At 40.9% G+C, this 19,357-nt stretch overlaps 2 protein-coding genes across 6 annotated transcripts in view; one reads left to right on the top strand and one right to left on the bottom strand.

The window, feature by feature from the left end:
• Positions 1-19,357, top strand: part of LOC5578279 (protein charlatan) — a 153,820-nt gene that overhangs the window by 104,970 nt on the left and 29,493 nt on the right. For 3 of the 5 annotated variants that reach the window (XM_021851484.1, XM_021851483.1, XM_021851485.1), the window contains exons 4-5: positions 17,792-17,990; positions 18,072-18,296. In XM_021851484.1, coding sequence (XP_021707176.1) covers positions 17,792-17,990; positions 18,072-18,296 — 424 coding nt within the window. The remainder of the gene's footprint in view (positions 1-17,791; positions 17,991-18,071; positions 18,297-19,357) is intronic. The other 2 variants (XM_021851486.1, XM_021851487.1) reach the window with 1 other exon arrangement.
• LOC5578280 lies at positions 6,885-8,244 on the bottom strand. Its single transcript, XM_001663757.2, has 2 exons — positions 8,100-8,244; positions 6,885-8,037 (listed from the first exon to the last, which is right to left on the bottom strand). Exon 2 carries the CDS (start codon positions 8,034-8,036, stop codon positions 6,963-6,965), a length of 1,074 nt encoding a protein of 357 aa, XP_001663807.2. The 5' UTR covers position 8,037; positions 8,100-8,244; the 3' UTR covers positions 6,885-6,962.

Here is a 19,357-nt window from a genome sequence, read left to right as displayed (position 1 = left end):
ACTTTCATGGAATTCTTAAAGGATATTATCCAGATATTTGATTCATTATTTGCTACAATTATCTTAACAACTTATCTACGAAATCCTCCGAAACTTTCTCGAGAGTTCATGAGTTCTTTCAGGGAAAATTGTGGAAGTACATCTAGGGTAACGTTGGAACTTAATCAAAACTCATCAGATGTTACTCCCAAATTTTAAAAAAACATCTAAAATTTTTGAAAAAAAAAATTTCTGGCTTGGTTTTGGACAATTCTCTGGAAAAATGATCAGGTAAATTACTTAAAGACTTCCTTAGCAAAATTCACAAGGAATTAGTGAAATAAATCTTGAAGAAATATTAGGAGGAATCTTTGGAGTAATTCCTGAAGGCATTTTTAGAGTATCCTTAGTATTCTAAGCGTTAGAATAATTCCCGGTTGAATTTTTGAAGGTATCTAAAACGAAACTTTTGGTAGGATTCCTTACGAACTTCGTAAAAACAATCAAACCAATATCTGCAGAAATCTTTGAGGTATCGTCTGAAGCAAACATTATGCAAGTAGGGAAGCTAAAGTATTTAAGGCCGTTCTTTTTTTTTCGTCATGGGGTTTTTGTCGATCAAATCTCCTGAAATTTTACAGTAAGATGCGCTTATTTGCTGAAAGTATTGATGCAAATTTTGAGCCCAATTGCTTTTAGACAACCACCCAAGACGAAGAGAACAAAGCTGTCGAAAATAAATTATTGTTCAGTGCGCATCGTACCTTCGTGCTGTGCGTACACGAATTCTCTCTGCTCTTGGAAGTTTTCTTAAAAACTACCTAAAGCAATAAAACAGTACTTTTCAGTGCTACATAAACAGTACTTTTCAGTGCTAAAATTAAAAAACGGTACTTTTCAGTGCTACTAAAACAGTACTTTTCAGTACTATTTTTTCTACTATTGATCCCTTTACGATCCTTGTTTGGACCCGTGCCTTCGATTTTTCGTTGGACCCGTTGGCGAAAGCTAGCGGTGGTAATCCTTCTTGGACACCGTCTTGGGAAAAAACCTCTCGAAGGTCACGTCTTTCTCGTTTATTAACTAAACATGGTATCAACAACTAACAAAAGGAAGGGTGAATCTCTGAATTCACTACTTCCTTCCAAAAAAGTGGGTTTAAAAACTGTCACTACTCGTGGCAAGAATGGAAAAAAGGACGCTTCCCCGGAATGCGAACTTTCTTCCAAGGGTGAAATGAATAATTGTATCGAAATGAGCAATCAGTTCGATGCTCTAGACAAATTTTCCGAACACCAAATCGAAGCAGCCTCTAGCCCAGGCTCTTTGATTCAAGTGAGGAAGCAAAGAGTGCCGCCTATCGTGGTCAGTTGTTCCGAATTCGGGGGATTTAGGCAGGAGATCTTGAACTCCATTAGGGGAATCAAGGTTTCCTTCCAAATCGCAAAAAAAGGAGACTGTCGCGTTTTGCCGGAAACTCTCAAAGATCGTGAACTTCTTCTCAGACATCTTGAAGAGAAGAAGCACAAATTTTTTACTTATGACGACAAAACTGAACGTTTGTTCAAAGTTGTCTTGAAAGGTCTCTCAAGTGACTATAAGTCACCTGAAGAGATCAAAAATGGAATAAATGATTTACTTGGATTTTCCCCAGTCCAAGTAATCATTATGAAAAAGAGAACCCAATCTGGCATTGTTCGGAAAGGGCTTTCTCAAGAATATTATTTAGTTCACTTTAACAAAAAAGAACTAAATAATATTAAAGCTTTAGAAAAAGCTAAACTTATGTTCGATGTCCGTGTGACGTGGGAACATTTCCAGAAACCTGGAGGAAATTACCAGAACCCTCGTCAGTGCCGTCGGTGCCAAAAGTGGGGTCATGGTACAAAAAATTGTCGCATGGATGCTAAATGCATGATTTGCGGAGGTTCTTCTCACGCTAAGGACGTCTGTCCTGTGAAAGAAGATACCAGAAATGGCAAGGGCCCTCATAAAGCTAACTTTTGGGAATGCCCTTCACGCAAAAGGGTCATTGATGCTCGTGCCAGGCAGATGAAAGATAATATCCGTTACGATAACGGTCGTTTCCGGAATTTGCCTGGTAGAGTATCGAACAATGCTCATTTTTCAGTTAACGATCGCTTGATTAGGAATCATACCCATCAGGAAGAGCATAATCATGCTCATTCACAAACTAATTCAATCCGTCGGGTAGCCGTTCGAATCTTTCAATTTCGAATGTATCTACCCACGGAAAATCCTTTGCCGATATCGTAGCAGGTAATTTGAACTCCTCCCTTATTCGTACTATGAGTACCCATTCTACTTGTTTCAAATCAAATGGAAAAAACCCTACCGCCACAGGTAACTCCGCTTCTTCGTCTACCGGAAATTCTAATGGGAAATACATGTCATGCCTCTGATTTTAATTTTCTAACTGAACAATTGAATCTAATGATTGATGCAATGTTCAAAGCCACCACTATGACTGAAGCAGTCCAAGTAGGTGTAAAATTTACAAATCAAATTGTTATTGGATTACGTTTTTCTAATGGATCCAAATAATAATTTAAATATTTTAAATTGGAATGCTCGTTCTCTGAATGGTAAAGAGGACGAGTTGTTTAATTTTCTGACGGTTAATAAGGTGCATATAGCAGTTATTACCGAAACGTATTTAAAACCTGGATCTAAACTCAAAAGAGATCCTAACTTTTTTGTTTATCGTAATGATCGACTTGATGGGACATGTGGGGGAGTTGCAATCATCATTCATAGGCGTATTCAACATCAACTGTTTTCGTCATTTGAAACTAAAGTTTTTGAAACTTTAGGTGTTTCTGTTGAAAAACAGTTTGGTAAATAACTTTCATAGCTGCCTATTTGCCTTTTCAATGCTTTGTACAGCAAGTTAATTTGCTCCAAACTGACTTGTGAAAATTGACTCGCAATAAGTTAAAATTTTTTGTCATTGGTGACTTTAATGCCAAACATCGGTCATGGAATAATTCTCAAAGTAATTCCAACGGCAGAATTTTATTTGATGAGTGCTCTTCAGGATATTTCTCAATTCAATACCCTGATAGCCCTACATGTTTTTCCTCTTCTAGAAATCCATCTACCATTGACTTGGTCTTAACCGACGCTAGTCATCTTTGTAGCCAATTAGTTACTCATGCTGATTTTGATTCTGATCATGTTCCTGTTACATTTCAAATATCCCAAGAAGCGATTCTCAATCCTATCAGCTCCACTTTCAATTATTTTCGAGCCGACTGGAATACGTATGAAACGTATATTGACTCTAATCGTGATGTTCTTTACAAACTAAACTTGATATTGACAATGCTCTTGAAACTTTAACAAATTCCATTGTTGAAGCCAGGAGCATTGCAATTCCAAAATGTGAAGTAAAATTTGAATCCGTGATTATAGACGATGATCTTAAACTCTTGATCCGTCTTAAAAACGTGAGGAGAAGGCAATTTCAACGCACTCGTGATCCTGCTATGAAAATTATATGGCAGGATTTGCAGAAAGAAATCAAGAAACGTTTTGCAGATTTAAGAAACAAAAATTTTGAAAATAAAATTTCTCAATTGGACCCTTGCTCTAAGCCCTTTTGGAAATTATCTAAAATCTTGAAAAAACCTCAGAAGCCAATACCGGCATTGAAAGAGGAAAACAAATTATTACTAACTAATTGCGAAAAAGCTCAAAAACTTGCTATGCAGTTTGAAAGTGCGCACAATTTTAATTTAGGACTTACTAGTCCAATTGAAAATGAAGTTACTCAGGAGTTCGAAAGTATTCTCAATCAAGAGAACGTTTTCGAAAATGCATGTGAGACTGATTTGGAAGAAGTGAGAACTATTATTAAAAAATTCAAAAATATGAAAGCTCTTGGCGATGATGGAATTTTCTACATCCTCATCAAGAAACTTCCAGAAAGTAGCTTATCATTTTTAGTTGATATATTTAATAAATGTTTTCAATTAGCATATTTTCCTGACAAATGGAAAAATGCTAAGGTTGTTCCAATTTTAAAACCAGACATAAATCCTGCAGAAGCTATCTATCGTCCAATCAGTTTGCTTTCCGCCATCAGTAAACTTTTTGAAAAGGTTATTTTGAACAGAATGATGGCCAACATCAACGAAAATTCAATGTTTGCCAATGAACAGTTCGGATTCCGCCATGGACATTCGACCACTCATCAACTTTTACGTGTAACAAATTTGATCCGTTCCAACAAATCTGAAGGCTATTCTACTGGTCTTGCTCTTCTAGACATAGAAAAAGCATTCGACAGTGTTTGGCATGAAGGTTTGATTGTAAAATTGAAAAACTTTAATTTTCCAACATACATTGTTAGAATAATTCAAAGTTATCTGTCAAATCGTACACTTCAGGTTAATTATCAGAACTCCAGATCTGAAAGACTTCCTGTAAGAGCTGGTGTTCCTCAAGGCAGCATTTTGGGACCAATATTATACAATATTTTCACATCTGACCTACCTGAGTTACCTCAGGGATGTCAAAAATCTTTGTTTGCGGATGACACAGGCCTCTCCGCCAAAGGTCGAAGCCTGCGTGTCATCTGTAGTCGATTGCAAAAAAGTTTGGATATTTTTTCTTCATACTTGCAAAAATGGAAGATTTCTCCTAATGCTTCCAAAACTCAACTAATAATATTCCCACATAAACCAAAAGCTCTTTATTTGAAACCTTCAAGTAGACATGTTGTCACGATGAGAGGGGTTCCAATAAATTGGTCAGATGAAGTTAAGTATCTAGGGCTCATGCTAGATAAGAATTTAACTTTCAAAAATCACATTGAGGACATTCAAGCCAAATGTAACAAATATGTAAAATGTCTCTATCCCCTTATTAAAAGAAAATCAAAACTTTGTCTTAAGAACAAGCTTTTGATATTCAAACAAATTTTCAGGCCAGCCATGTTGTATGCTGTACCAATATGGACTAGCTGTTGTAATATCAGGAAGAAAGCTCTGCAGTAGAGTTACATATTTCTCATGAGCACATAAATGTACTGACGAGCCTCCAACCAAACCGTCTCTCAGCTCTTCGGAATCCTAGTGTGCTGCGCTAGACGGAGGCTCACGAAAATTCTATCCAAGAGTTACGATTTCGATCCTCGTTGAAACTTTTGTAATCACTTCAATTATTGCGCTGAATTTTAAACAGCACATGTGACGGAGCGCATAAGACCGCAGTGAGACACATCTCAAGAAAAATGAGGCGCACCAAAAAGGTCTCACAATGTACAGCGCTCCCGTGCGCTTGCAAGCAATGAGGCTCCTGCTCCTAAGGCTACAGCACGCGCACAGTTCCGTTTTGATTCATATTACGGACAGCTTTTAATTCCGGACATTCTTCTTTGTATGGGAAACATTTCACACGAAATGTTTCAATTTTTGCCGTTCAAAATTTCGCATTTTCGAAGCTTGTTTTAATAACCATTTTTCATAAATATCTATGAAAATTTATAATGCCCAACTTCCTTAGACGTCTGTTTACTGGTTTGGCAATTTCAATCGATCATTTAACTTCTCCATTTACGATTTTCATGAGCTGTCCGGAATTGGAATCAAAGTGTCCGGAAATCAAGGCAAAAGTAAGGAAGCGTCCGGAATAAGAATCATGGGAAGTCCACACATTTTTATTTATTTAAAATTATTCATGTTGCGGAATCAAAATCTTCACCCACCATTCGAAAGCTAAGGGTTTTGAAGGCTCGATGACGCGGAGGAATCATACAAACTGATTTATATTGTATGCTTTTCGATGAGGCCATAAGTGTCCGTAATATGAATCAAAACGGTAACTCTACTCTGCAGAGAATTCAAAATAAAATTTTGAAAATGATTCTGAAGCTTCCTGCCTGGTATAATACCAATGAGTTACAAAGAATATCCGATGTTGAAACATTGGAACAGATGTCAAATAAAATAATTAAAAATTACAGGCAAAAATCGTTGCAATCTTCTATTGCCACGATTAATGCGTTATATGTTTAGGTTAAGTTAGGTTAAGTATATTCTAATCGTTTTGTTTTTCTCTTATAAGCAGGTAAAATCAACTCACCTGTAAAAAATCTGAACTGCTACGGCAAATGAAATGTAATATGTTGTTAACAAAATGTTAATAAAATCTTTTTTTTTCACCAAATTTGGATGATAATGTTGTCTAATAACACAGAACACCTAGATATAAGAAATGAATTTAATGTTTAGAATGATACTAATAAAAAAATCAAAAAAAAAACAAATAAAAACAAAAATTCAAAAAAAAAAATTGCGTCGATAGTGACAGCGAGCAGCTCTGCTCTGAATTGCTAGAAAATAAAGTCAATCGTACCTACCTGAAAACTAACATAATTTCTTGGATGCTTCATACGTTGTTCGGAACTCATTTCCAAAGAATTTCTGTTCCATGTGTCGATGGAATCTCCAATATCGAGTCATGGAGGTTTCACTGCGCCATATTCATAAATTAATCAAAACATGACGATAGAAACACAAATATTGTAAATGTTTTTTTTTCGAAATGTTCGTCACGTTCGCGACATATTGTCAGAATTTCAACTAAGATTTGTAATGGTTAAAACTATTTCTGGTACCAAAATTGCTTCGTTAATGTCATAAGCTAAGTATGCTGTTCAGCTCAAGAAAAGTAAAAATTTCTGCGGAAAGAAATGGTCAAGAAATTTTCTACAGTGAGCCCCATTTGAATTGACATTTCTTTTCAACTGCGTACTGCGATCAAAGAAAAATGCTTTTCTTGAGCATTTCTTGCAAGAAATTTCCCACGCATCGAGATAGGCGATTACTTTTCTGTTGAAGTGCATACTTCCCAATAATCGGTAAAAAAAACACAAAATGTTCTAAAAAATAATTCAAGAATTTTCGATTTATCAAATATATTGTCGCAATAGAAATCAACCTGACCAATTGCATACCTCACTCCTTCCTCCTAGAGCTCTTCTTTCGACAGGTGCCCTGTTGCGTCGGTTTCTTCTTCTTCCTCCTCGCACCGCAGCACGTAATCGGTGGCGTCAGGCTTTCCCCTTGTCTCAAAATCGCTCCTTGCCTTCCCAAGCCCCCACTTCCCCCGCTCCCACCGGCACCCGCAGAGCCATCACCGTCGAAATGCTTGCAACTCTTCAACGGACAGCTACAGTTCTGCTTCCCGGTCGGAGGAGCCCTCGTCGGTGCTCGGCACGAAGGTCCACAGTCGCATTTTCCCGAACAAACCGGCGGTGGCTCGTACTTTCCCCGGATCTGGCCACACCGATGCAGTGGGCATTTCCCGTGGCAGCTCTCGCACAGGACCCGATCCGCAGCAGCTAGGCGCAGCAGTATGTCACTGGAATGTCCGCTTTGAAGTGTGGCCGAATGTTTGAGCAGGAGCTGTTCCATCAAGGTACTCGAGTCTTCCGAAGATCTCGGGGAGTATCCGGAGCGTTGCACCAGGGTGGATGGTTCCTCTTTTAGCAAGTTGCCGCAATTGGAGCAGGCGGAGTTGCCGCAAGCGGTCCCTGTAGAATAGGACTCGTAGGAACGTGGCGCCGAGTATTGGGTGGAATCGCTGATGAGTAACTTGGTTGGGGAGAAGACTTCGGGAGCTGTGCTCGTTTCTACGCACTTGTCCGAAGTTAACTTTTTCAGCGTCGAAGTCGGCACCGGATATGGACAGTAGTCGTCGATGTGGTCCCGTGATCGCTGGCAAGCACATCGATGGAATTTGATCGCATTTGACAATTGAGTTGCTGGGCAAGACATCCGGGTAGAAGGAACGGGTTCCACTGAAGACGGGCAGATTATTTCTTTACAGCTATCCTGCTGTTGAAGGATCTTCAGTTTACGTTTCAGCTCGGATACCAACCGACGAAGGCGGTCGCGATCTGGGTAGGTGGAGTTTTCGTAGTATTTGCCACAGATTTGGTTGATGTTGCAGTCCGAGTAGTCTTTGGAGGCTACGATTTCATGGGACAGGTTGAACAGGAACTGGGAGAGTTCGCGGTCGTTTGACATGCTGGAAGTGCGGGGTGTTTGGGAACAACTAGTGACAACTATCTAAATTGAAACTAAACTTACATTTATGAAGTTCATATGATTTGAAACACTAGAATTTTGAAATTATATCCAAACAAACATTACGAAATGATCAATGATCATCGTACTCAACATGTCAAGTGTCTATTCAGCTCACGCCTACTTTTGGTTTCGCGCTAGTTATGAGCCTATGCATGCTATAAAACGTTTGACTTTTACTGTGCGCCCTGTTTTCAAGTTGCCCGTGAGAGAGAGCGAGACAGCACCAACACACGGCGCACAGTAAAAGTCATCAGAACAAAAGAATTTATGGCGCGTACAGAGGCTCATACACTGAGACGAGACTCGCGAAGACGGTCTTCTTTTTCTGTGATTGCTGAGTTTTTTTCTTATTCCACTTTGTGTTTATACCAATTATGCGCATGCTGTTCAAACTCTCATATGAACCTCTCAGCAAAAAATGATTGAGTTTGCATCACATCGAATCATAAATAGCCGTTTGAGTGAAATTTCATGCCAGAAAACGTAGCAGACATTAGAAATAATTAATCTTCTGCTTAGATTTATCAGCCACTTTGGAAAAAACTGCTCCGCCGACTGAGGCTTTTAAAAACAGTTTACTTTGAACACAATACTTTTCACTTTTACAGCCATAAAAACGGTGGGCTGCATTTGACGTTTCGTGAGAGGGGAATCTGGGCTGCATATGACGTTGATATTTTTCCTCTTCGCGAGTCTCTCTCAGGTTATACACTGTTCTACAAGGTTCTACAGTTCTAGATTCTGATTTTAAATTTAGGTTAGGTAGGTACGAACTTACGAAAGCACACATTTTCTACATTTCATTTTTATTCATTTTGGTATATGAAATCACTGCAATTTCTTATAGAATCTTCTGGAGAAACTTCTAGAGAAATTAATCGATTTTTCGGAGTTAAAAATTCCTGAAAGAAACGAAACTCAACAAAATTGATCCAGATTCGCACAAAGCAAGCTCTTCCAGCACCAGGCCAGCACATCATGTGTGTAATTTTAAAAATTCTGAAAAGCTGCTCTTCCTTTTCCTAAAGTACCTATATATTTTTTTTTTTGCGTTTTTTAGAGAGGTTTTAAACCAGAAGAGTTCATTCGCCTCTTAGGAAAAAAAAATCAATACTACAATTCCGTACAGAGTTTGCAGCATTTCAAATAAATTACATTTCTTCAGGAATTTCAATAATTTAGCTTCTTCTGTTTTGTTGTTACCTAACATCGTATTTTCTGCAGGTAACGATTATGTGTTCAACGGTCAGCTCCACTTGGCAAACCTCACATGTTGCTGATTGATTTCGGTCGAATAAATGCTTTTTAGTGAGCCTGGTTCAGTGATGGAAAGTGGCGAACACTTTTTCTGAACTGGAACAAAAACAAAACCAAACGCTCCCGAGCGTCAGAGCGCTGGCTTACTCGCATCTGTCGGTTCCCGAGTAACTGAAGCTAAAAGTGATTCGCGAACGTGTTCGGAGCTGTTCAGAATCATATTGTGCTTTTGGGAAAAAGCTGCTTCCCCTCCGAAATTTATGGTTTTCAAGGGCTTTTGACTACAAACTAGTAGTTTACTGTCGATATGATGGTTATACAATTAATTTGTCTGTCAAAACCATAATAAATCACACTTTGCTCGGTTACTCGCGAGTAAACGCTCCCGAGCTTGTTGCTAATTCTTTTGACATGTTCTCCCGAGCATAAGGATGCGGACTTACTCACACCTAGCCAGTTCCCGAATCTGTGATGTTTGTTATGCGTTGGTATACACTCGTGAGCTGCTTCATGATGCGAACTTTTCCACCACTGGCCTGGTGTGCCCAATTCTGCATCGAGTTAGAGCACTTTGCTCTTGGTGGTCTTGATGATCTATCCACTTTCCAACAGTTGGTTTGATCTTTTGAAGAAAAGTTGCTCGATGATCGTTTCACATGCGTTGAAATTTATCGTGTAATCGTTTGTTGATCCATTTGATAACATCACTAGCAGGTGCAACATTATGTAGTGGAGGAGCGGTTCTGCCCCTTTCAGCTGCTTTGTCAGCTGCTTCGTTTCCGGGTATGTCCGAGTGACCTGGAATCCAGCAGAAGGTGATATCCTTAAGGCTCGCTTCTTTTAAGATTGAAACGGGTGTTTCGAATCCCCTTTCTTTATTGCATCCATACAGCTCGCTGAGTCACTGAAGATCACAGTGGCCCTGTTATCCGCAGTTTGGACAGCCACAGCGAGTGCAGCAGCTTCAGCAGAATAAACACTGCATTGAGCAAGGAGGCCCGCTTCTATTTGGAGTTCTTGACAAACTACGCCTAGCCCTACTTCAGTACCCGACTACGATCCATCAGTGTACATTTGACAATATCCCTCATATTTTTTGTTCTGAAGTTCTTTAACACAGGCTCTGGCAATATTCTTGTTATTCCCTTTTTTGAATACTGATCTCACGGACCAGTCAATTTTGACTTGATGCATGTCCCAGGGGATTTTCCCTATCCACAGGAGCTTTGCGATCTCTGGAATGGCGTGTCCTGTCTCATCGGCGAATGCTTCAATTGCACATTTACGAAGATGCTGATGGTTGAAAAATGGTTTTTCTGCTAATCGAATATATCTTCTGGCGAGAGTATCCACTAGCCTGAGATGCAATGGTAGCTGGCCGGCTTCGACAGCTAAACTAAGCGTGGGCGACGATCTTAGTGCTCCCGATGTTATTCGAAGAATTTCATTGTAGGTTGATTGGAACGTGTTGAGGAGGTTGAGACCGAACAGTTCAATACCATACGTAAGTTTGGAAACGCGAACGGCATTCCCAGTTCTCCATAGAATGTTTCGATCCGCTTTAAAAGCCAAAGCTTTCAGACAATTGATTCGGCTGAAGAGAGCTTCTTTAATTTTTGCCCCGTGCACAAGAAAACTTCCTTTCCTGTTGATCCATATCCCGAGAAATCGTGCGGCTTTGACTTCAGGAACGATTTCGTTATCGATCTTTACACCATTTCGAGCATAGCGCCACCTGTGCCTTGATCTTTGACACATATGAAGGATACAGGATTTTGGGGCAGACAGGCGGAATTTGACGCTTTTTGCCCACGTATTGACAGCATCCACTGCTTCAATTAGTCTGTTTCTCGCTTTTGGAAGGTGCTTAGAAATAGCGACAAGGACTATGTCGTCCGCATATACTAGCACTCGTATATTTTTTGGAATGATGTTAAATACTGTGTTGATCGCTATCAGAAACAAGGTGACAGCTAACACAGATCCTTGGGGGACACCATTTTCCTGGATCCGATCTTTCGACAAAGAGCCACCGTAGGAAACCCTGAAACGTCGATCCAAGAGAAAATTGCTGATGCAGCTCCGAATGCGTTTTCCAGTGTTCAAACTATCGATTTGTCTCATTATATGTGTTAGCCAAACTTGATCATATGCCTTATTGATATCGAGCAATGCAAACTCTGCGTGCGCGTTGGATTGTTCGATTTCTGCTAGAATTTCGCCCAAATCAGCGAAGTAGGATGATGTACCACGTCCGGCTCGAAATGCATGTTGATGTTCATTGAGTAAGTTGTTTTCTTCGAGGAAGGTCATTAGACGACGATTAACCATACGCTCGTATATTTTCCCGATACAACTCAGAAGCGTAATTGGCCGGTACCCTTCCGCATGCTGAGCCTGTCTATTGGATTTTGGGATTGGTATAACTAGTCCTTGTTTCCAGCTGTTCGGAAATTCGCCCTTTTCCCAAACTTTATTGAAACTCTTCAGCATTGCGAGCTTCCCTGCATATGGCAGATGTTTGATCATTAGATATCCGACTTGATCTTCGCCGGTAGTGTCCATTAGTGACATCAATGGCTCGTAACAACTCGTAGATTGTGAAATCTGTATCGAGTCGAGTGTTTTCAGAAACCTGAATATTTTGATCCCATCCTGTTTCTCCAGATTCCTGATCTGTACTAGAGTTTCCTGATGATGCTTGGTAAAAATAATTTGCGAAGTGCTCTGTGATTACACTGGTATCTTGGGTAAACGTGTTGTCGATTTGGAGTCCTCGCTGTCCGTTTCGTCTTTTTCCCATCAATCGGTTAAAATTACTCCAAAGCACATCGGATGAAGTGTTAGGATTGAACATCTGGCAAAAATTATTCCACGAATCACGTTTGGCAGATTCGATTGTTTTCCTTGCAATCGCCCGAGCTTGCTGGAAAGCTTTTTTGGCGTCATCGTGAAGAGGGTCTGAAGGATTCAGACGTTTCAGTTTGCGAAGAGCCTTACGCCGTGCCTTAACTTTTTCTTTGACTCCGTTTGTCCACCAAATTTCGGATCTTCCTTTTGATACTCCGGAAGACTGTGGGATGGACTTTTCTGCCGCTCCGATGATTTCTTAGCTGCTCGACATCAATATCTGAATGCGACGAAAGCGATTCAAGGATAACATTTTCAAAAGAGATCCAGTCAGCATCTTTATAAATCCACCGTTTACGTAAACGTTGAGACGGTGTATTTTGATCCGAGGTGACTCTGATGGGGAAGTAATCGCTTCCGAAGGTATCCTTGTAGATTGACCATCGAAGTTTTGCTGCAAGGCTACATGACACGACAGTTAGATCGATTGCCGAAGTTGTTCCATGAGCAAAGCTAATGAAAGTTGGTTCTCCTTTATTTATTACGATAAGTTGATGTTCGATGAACCATTCGAGAAGAAGACATCCTCGTTTAGTAGTTTTCATACTACCCCAAGCTTCGTGGGCGGCGTTAAAGTCCCCGCCGATGACGAAAGGTGGATCTACGTGTTCAATTATGCTGTCAAGCGTCGTAATAAGATCTTGATCACATGTGTTTGGAGGCACATAGATACTGACAATCGATATGTTCAGCGGGGATTGTATTCGGGCGGCACATACAGGGATGCATGTAGCTAAGTGATAGAATTGGTGAGGGAATTCTTTGAGAACCCCCAATCCAGCTGCTCCACCACCTTGAGAATAGTGATGGCTAGATAATTCCCAGTCGTAGCGGGAACTGAGTACTGTGCTAACCTTCTTTGTCATCATTTCCTGAAGGCCGATGCAGATTGGCGCATTTTGGTTGACGATATGAGAGAGTTCTGGGTGATTTTTCCAAAGGCCTCTGATGTTCCATTGGAACATGATGATCTTGTTGTTCACTTCAGTTTCGGAAGTCGAAGAGCAGTTGCTTGTAGGGGAGCTTTCGCGAACAGGCGAGGTTTCTGAAACATGGTGAGAAGTATCGTGGGATTCATGTCTAGCTAATGATAATACAGGAATACTTGCCCGAGATGAAGGGCGAGCCACGTCGACTGCCGCCAGAGGCTCATCGAGCAAGCTCGGAACATCTCTGGTCAGGGTCGACGTGGTGCGCCTCGCACTTGGCGAATCAATGTTTTGGGTAACGAAATTGTTGGACGTAGATGGCTGGGGGTAGAAGTTGAAGAGCTGATCGTATGCGCTGGAATCGGACGGTATTTTCGGCAGCGTTGAGTTGTTCGAGCTGACGGCCGAGCTGGGGGTTTGGTGGTCAACAGGTAGAAGGATGGCGTCCTGGATCACCTCTCCACCCAGGCTCGCTCCCTCTATCAGGATTCCTGATTCAGGAATGGAGGGGGTACTACACATTCCCCACCTCCAAACCGCGATGTTGTATCCACAGGTTGAGATGGAGAGTTGAGTATTTTTCTAGACGGAATTATGGAGTCGTGTGAGTTAGTATCCAAATCGTAGTCCGAAGCAGTCTTCAAAATTGCCTTTGCATTTCGTTGCTTTGATTCATAAACCAAGGAGAAAGAGAATGTACGATCCTTATTTTCCAATCCAACAAGGCTTTGATTTGCTCCAATCATTTCGGCAAAAATACTGCATCATTTTTCTGAATCCTTTGTGGCTCCTTGGACGTAGCGCACTACACTGCAGGAGGGTAAAAAACATTGTTGGTAGGCTTAGCAACCAACAATGTGTTCTTTTCATTGCAAGGTCACAAAGTGCGCGTCAGTAGCTATCTTGTGTGAACAAAGGGATTCTCTTGAAGCTGTTGTTTAGTATCAATTGCAAAAGTCTTAAGAAGATGTTAATGTAATCTTTTTTTATTATAGCTACAAATAGTTTCAAATCTCTTTCTCGAAGAAAATGATGTGATGTTTCATCATACATATATGTATTCTTACTACATTGGCGTCATTTACGAACAGGAGCATCAACTCTGTAGCGCTGTTGGCGGTATGATTATCGTTACAAATCTGCATGTGATTTATGGAATGGACCATGATCTTCGACACATTGTAATTCAGTAATTAACAATATGTTATCGCATGATTAATGACAATAAAAAAGTCTTTGTATTGCCTGGGAGAGTTCTACCATAACGAAAAAATAAGTTTTAACATATTACATACGCCTATTCTAACCTTATTTGCATTGGTTTGGCATTCAGTCTTATAAAATCAGAGAAAAACAGCGATTTACTATTTTTCGGCGTTCTGGCGCAATGTAATTCTTCTAATTTCATAAGACTGAGTGCCAAACTAAAGCAATTAAAATTATTGATAGTCTTAAAATCAAGTTCTATTCTTACTCTAAATTAAACAAACAAATCGAAAGTTTTCCTATTTAAGTCCATTGTATCCGTTAAGCAAGTTCTGTTATACCCGGATGGTTAAGTCTTACCTGCAACGTTTTTAAACATATAAACTGTCTCTTGCCAATAGGAAATATGTTTCTGAGTTATATGATAATATACTGATACTGCTGTACCAGCAGAATACTGGTGAAAAAAATGACCTCAACTAGCGATAATATGACTGACCTTCTACACTAAACTAGTTTTTCGTAGAAAGAGCTAATCTATAAACGAATGATATTACTCACATATACCTATTATAAGCTTACACCCATGGTAAATACATATGTACATATAACTACAACACTTTCATTTATTTACGATACTGTTTACATAGCCCTTTATATAGGTTTTTCCGAAAGGTAAACCAAGAAGTTCAAAATGAAAGCTCGTTGAAAACCGAGCCTATTTTGTAAGGGGTTGTTTTTATGCTTACCAAGACTGGCCATGCGAGGTCTAGAGTATGCAGTTTGCGTTGAAATGATTTGAATCAATGATGCATTATTTTTGATCAAGTGAGCACAGGATGTGCTGTGTTTTTGGAGGGAACATCTTGGTCATTTTTCAGAGGTGCCTCCAGAGTCGGCGATCGAGGATGCCCTTTTGCCTGATTTATGAGTGACATCAGTTGGTGATATTTCCATTAGGTGTTTCCTGCTCCTACTGCGTGTTCGTATCGCTTCGTCTAATATCGCTGTGGAGAGACGGAGGAGATACGAACGTTTTATCTTTACGTGACATTCGCTGAGTGTTCTGGTTGGAACATTATGAGTTTGGTTGGAGGAACACCGATTTTTTTTCTATTTGGGAGCTGTCACGTGATTTTAGACGTTGACCGTTGATGATGGCTTCAAGTTTTCGCTTTAGCGTAGATTTTTCTAGCTTCAGCAGTTGACACATTCCTATCGATTGGAATTCGGATCACATTAGATTCATCCTTGTATTTTGGACACGTGCGTGATGTTGGTGAGTGAGTGCCTGTACAATGCATACAATACGGAGCGTTGCTGCATTGCTCCCCTTCTGATGTGTGTGGTGCTTGGGAGCATTGCAGGCAAATTCTACGCTGTTGACAGAATTTGCGAGTATGTCCATAGGTGCCACACTGGAAACAAACAGTCGGAGCGGGATAGTAGATGCGTACGGGGACGCGGAGTCCGCCAAAGTAGATGAATTCCGGCAGGAGAGTACCTTGGAATGACAATACGACTAAAGGAGTGTTTCGAACCGACCCGTTGACTTTTTTCCTGATTCTGCGTACAGCTTGTACTCCTTGCGGCGTCAGATAGTTGAGAAGTGCTACCTCGTCGACATCAGTAGAATCAGATTCGTAAACGACACCCTGCACCTTGTTCATCGTAGGATGGGAAATAACTTCGACGACGGTTCCGTCAGTGAGCTGGGTCATGTTAGTCAGCTTATGATAGACTGATTTCAAATTGGTACGAAGTATGTACCTAGTTTCGCGGCCTTCCTTGGTCATTCCTATCTTCGCTGCATCTTGCACTCCGACCGCTAGTGGCGATTGTTGGCTATTTTGCGTATTTGCTTTGTTTGGTTTTCTGCGTAGAAGCAACACCATCGTTTGCCCCATTTCGTCCTCACTGAGCATCCAGTCTGGTTGGCGTTTTCCCCTCAACGACCCACCTGGATCGCCAGGATCACCTCTAGACGGGGCATGATTTGCCCCGGCCATCAGGCCGGGATGTAGTAACGACAATCAAAACACTTTATTGGCTGCTGTCGAGTCTCTCCACTTAATCGGGCTATTGCTATTGCTATAGGTAGCACTGGCTGGTACGACAAAACAATGGAGCGGTGATGCTATAACACTTGTTGTTATCTTTAGCAGCCGTAAGCAGATATATCGGCGGCAATTTCAGCTATTTTAATAACTTAACTAGATTTTCTGTACTCCCGGCTAAATAAGCACTATTAACTTGCTATGTTAGCAAATTTCCGGAGATTGATTCGGTTTATTTCACTGGGAAAGATCACCGCAATTTAGAGTAACACGGACGCGTGGTAATGACGGCTGTGTCCCGAACTCAAGTTGATCTACCCTATATGACACAGAACGAATCTTCGCAATACTATGCGTCGTAAAACAGATATCAGCACAACCCTCCACTCGCTTCCATTATCGGAATTTCTTCTCAACTTTTACACTAAGTGATCAGCCCACTGAATTCTGCCATATTTTATTCGCCAAAAGCTACGGGTTCTGCTCCGCTGAATAAAAATAAATTTTTTTTCGGTAGTTTTTTTCCAACTGCGTACTACGTTCGAAGGAAACCGATTTTTTTGACCATTTCTGGAGCCTCAAACAGTTCTCTATTTTCCCACCCAGTCGCTGATCAAGCAGCTCGCAATTTTGAAGTCATAAAACTCAGTTCTCATAGTTCATATTGATTCGAAAAAGATGATGGTAGTGCCGAGGTTATGCTGATACTTTTTCAGCAATTTCAATGCAAAATCAACTGATATGCATTAATTTAGGAAGCGTGGGATGAATTATCAACAATTATTATTACGCGTACAAATTTCAATAACGGCGTACTCCGTATCGTACATTTCTATCGAGCACTACTTTACTGGGTCTGTTTCTTTCTCTACCTACTGCCATAAACGTTGCTTTGGTAGAGTAATGGAGCAGTCGTGCAGCATATCCTCGCTGCTCTTTTTTACAGAAATAAAAGCCCTATCTACTGCCCTGTGATTTATTCTGCTTCTTGACATTACGTTCCCACTGGGACAGAGCCTGCTTTCCATCTCATTATTATGTTATGAGCACTTCCACAGTTATTAACAGTGAGAGCTTTCTTTGCCAAAGTTACATGTTCTTTATATTCGTATATAATGTGACAAGCACGATGATACTCTATGCCCAAGGAAGTCAAGGAGATTCCCATTATGAAATAATCCCTGACCGTCCGGGAAAATTTACTAATGAGGGAACCGTTACGGACACCACTCCCTCATGGAAAACCTGACTATGCCCTTAGACCTCGTGCTGATATCCTATGCATGATCACATTTTGAACGCTTCTTTTTCCATCTTTCTCTTCCCCTTGCAGGTGCCGACAACTGGGGTCTCAAGCGCCACCTGAACACCCATACGAAACCGTTCGTCTGCATGCTGTGCGACTACAAGGCGGCCCGCTCCGAACGGTTGGCCACGCACGTCTTCAAGGTGCACAACAAGAAGGCCTGCAACAAGTGCAACTACTTTGCCGACGACGAAACCCAGCTCAACACCCATCTGCTGGAGGCGCAGTAAGTATCGTTCCCGGAACTACTCCATCCCCGCTAACTTTAACCTAGAATAAGCCTTACACTAACCTGCCCCTTGTTCAGTCCTCACGATGCCAACAAGCCGCAACCGAAAACGACGACGGTTGTGATCCAGGCCAGTGGCGGCAATGGGGGTGTCGTTGTAACGCAAAATCCCCCGACTGTGTTGACGGCGGTCGCAACCTCATCCATCCCCACCAGCACCGGAACGGGGAATGTGCTACGGAATCTAGGGAACACCTTCGTTACCAATAACGTCCCCGGAAGCGTCAGTGGGAATTCCTTCGGGTGAGCGCAGCAGAGTTCCGTTTGTTTCCGTTCCGTTTCTCTTCACTAGGGTGGCCCATAATTATCATACTACATCTTAGTAATCCCTCCATTTTTTTCATTTGAACTCCCAGAAGCTACTGTGAAAGTTTGAGCGGAATCCGTTAATTCTAAAGGGTTTTATCGAGATCAAAGTTAGTATGGAGAAAATCGAACAAATATATGGAGAAAACTGTTCCAACTAAATGTTGGGCTATAGGGTGCGCTGTAGTTGATGAAATTCTTTCGTTAGAAAGTTGAAGATTGTCATATCAATAGGGAAGAGATTGCAACATACCGGAAGTCTTTTCGTTTGGAAAAAAATAATACTTCTTCTTCGTCTTCTCGGCATTACGTCTTCACTGGGACAAACCCTGCTTCTCAGCTTAGTGTTCTTATGCGCACTTCCACAGTTATTAACTGAAAGTTTTTTTTTGCCATTTTTGCATTCGTATATCGTGTGACAGGTACAATGATACTCCATTCCAGGGAAGTCAAGGAAATTTCCATTACGAAAAGATCCTGGACCGACCGGGAATCGAACCCAGACACCTTTAGCTTGGCTTTGCTTTGTAGCCGCGGACTCTAACCACTCGACTAAGGAAGGCCCTCAAAATTAATACTTAGGAAAGCTGAAAGTCGGTTTTGGTTTCGGAGGTGGAACGGGCTGCACAGCAGAAAAAAATCAGAAGTATTGTAAAGCTGGTTAACTTTGATAGAAAAATTACCACCGGGTTTGACCAGCCTAGGTGAAAACGTTTCAAAAATGCCCTATACTGCCGTGAATCGCAACGCAAGACAGTCCCACCTGCATTTTCGTCAAAATTGAGTTAAGGTCGGTTTTCAACATATCTTCCAATGCTCTTTCAGCTGCACTAATAAGATGTTATGATGTGTTCGGAAACATTAGGAAAAAATAGCAAGTCAAATTGTCCCATAATGAAAAGTAACCGCATATCAGTCCCACTACAGATTTCCGAACCGTGTCACACAAAAATGAATCGTATTTTGATCATCTTTATATTTTTCTCGGAAGGATATCG

This window comes from Aedes aegypti, chromosome 3 (assembly GCF_002204515.2).
Source record: "Aedes aegypti strain LVP_AGWG chromosome 3, AaegL5.0 Primary Assembly, whole genome shotgun sequence".
Lineage (NCBI taxonomy): Eukaryota > Metazoa > Arthropoda > Insecta > Diptera > Culicidae > Aedes > Aedes aegypti.
The sequence above is the reverse complement of the archived record's forward strand: the minus strand, read 5'-3'. Positions and strand labels throughout refer to the sequence as shown.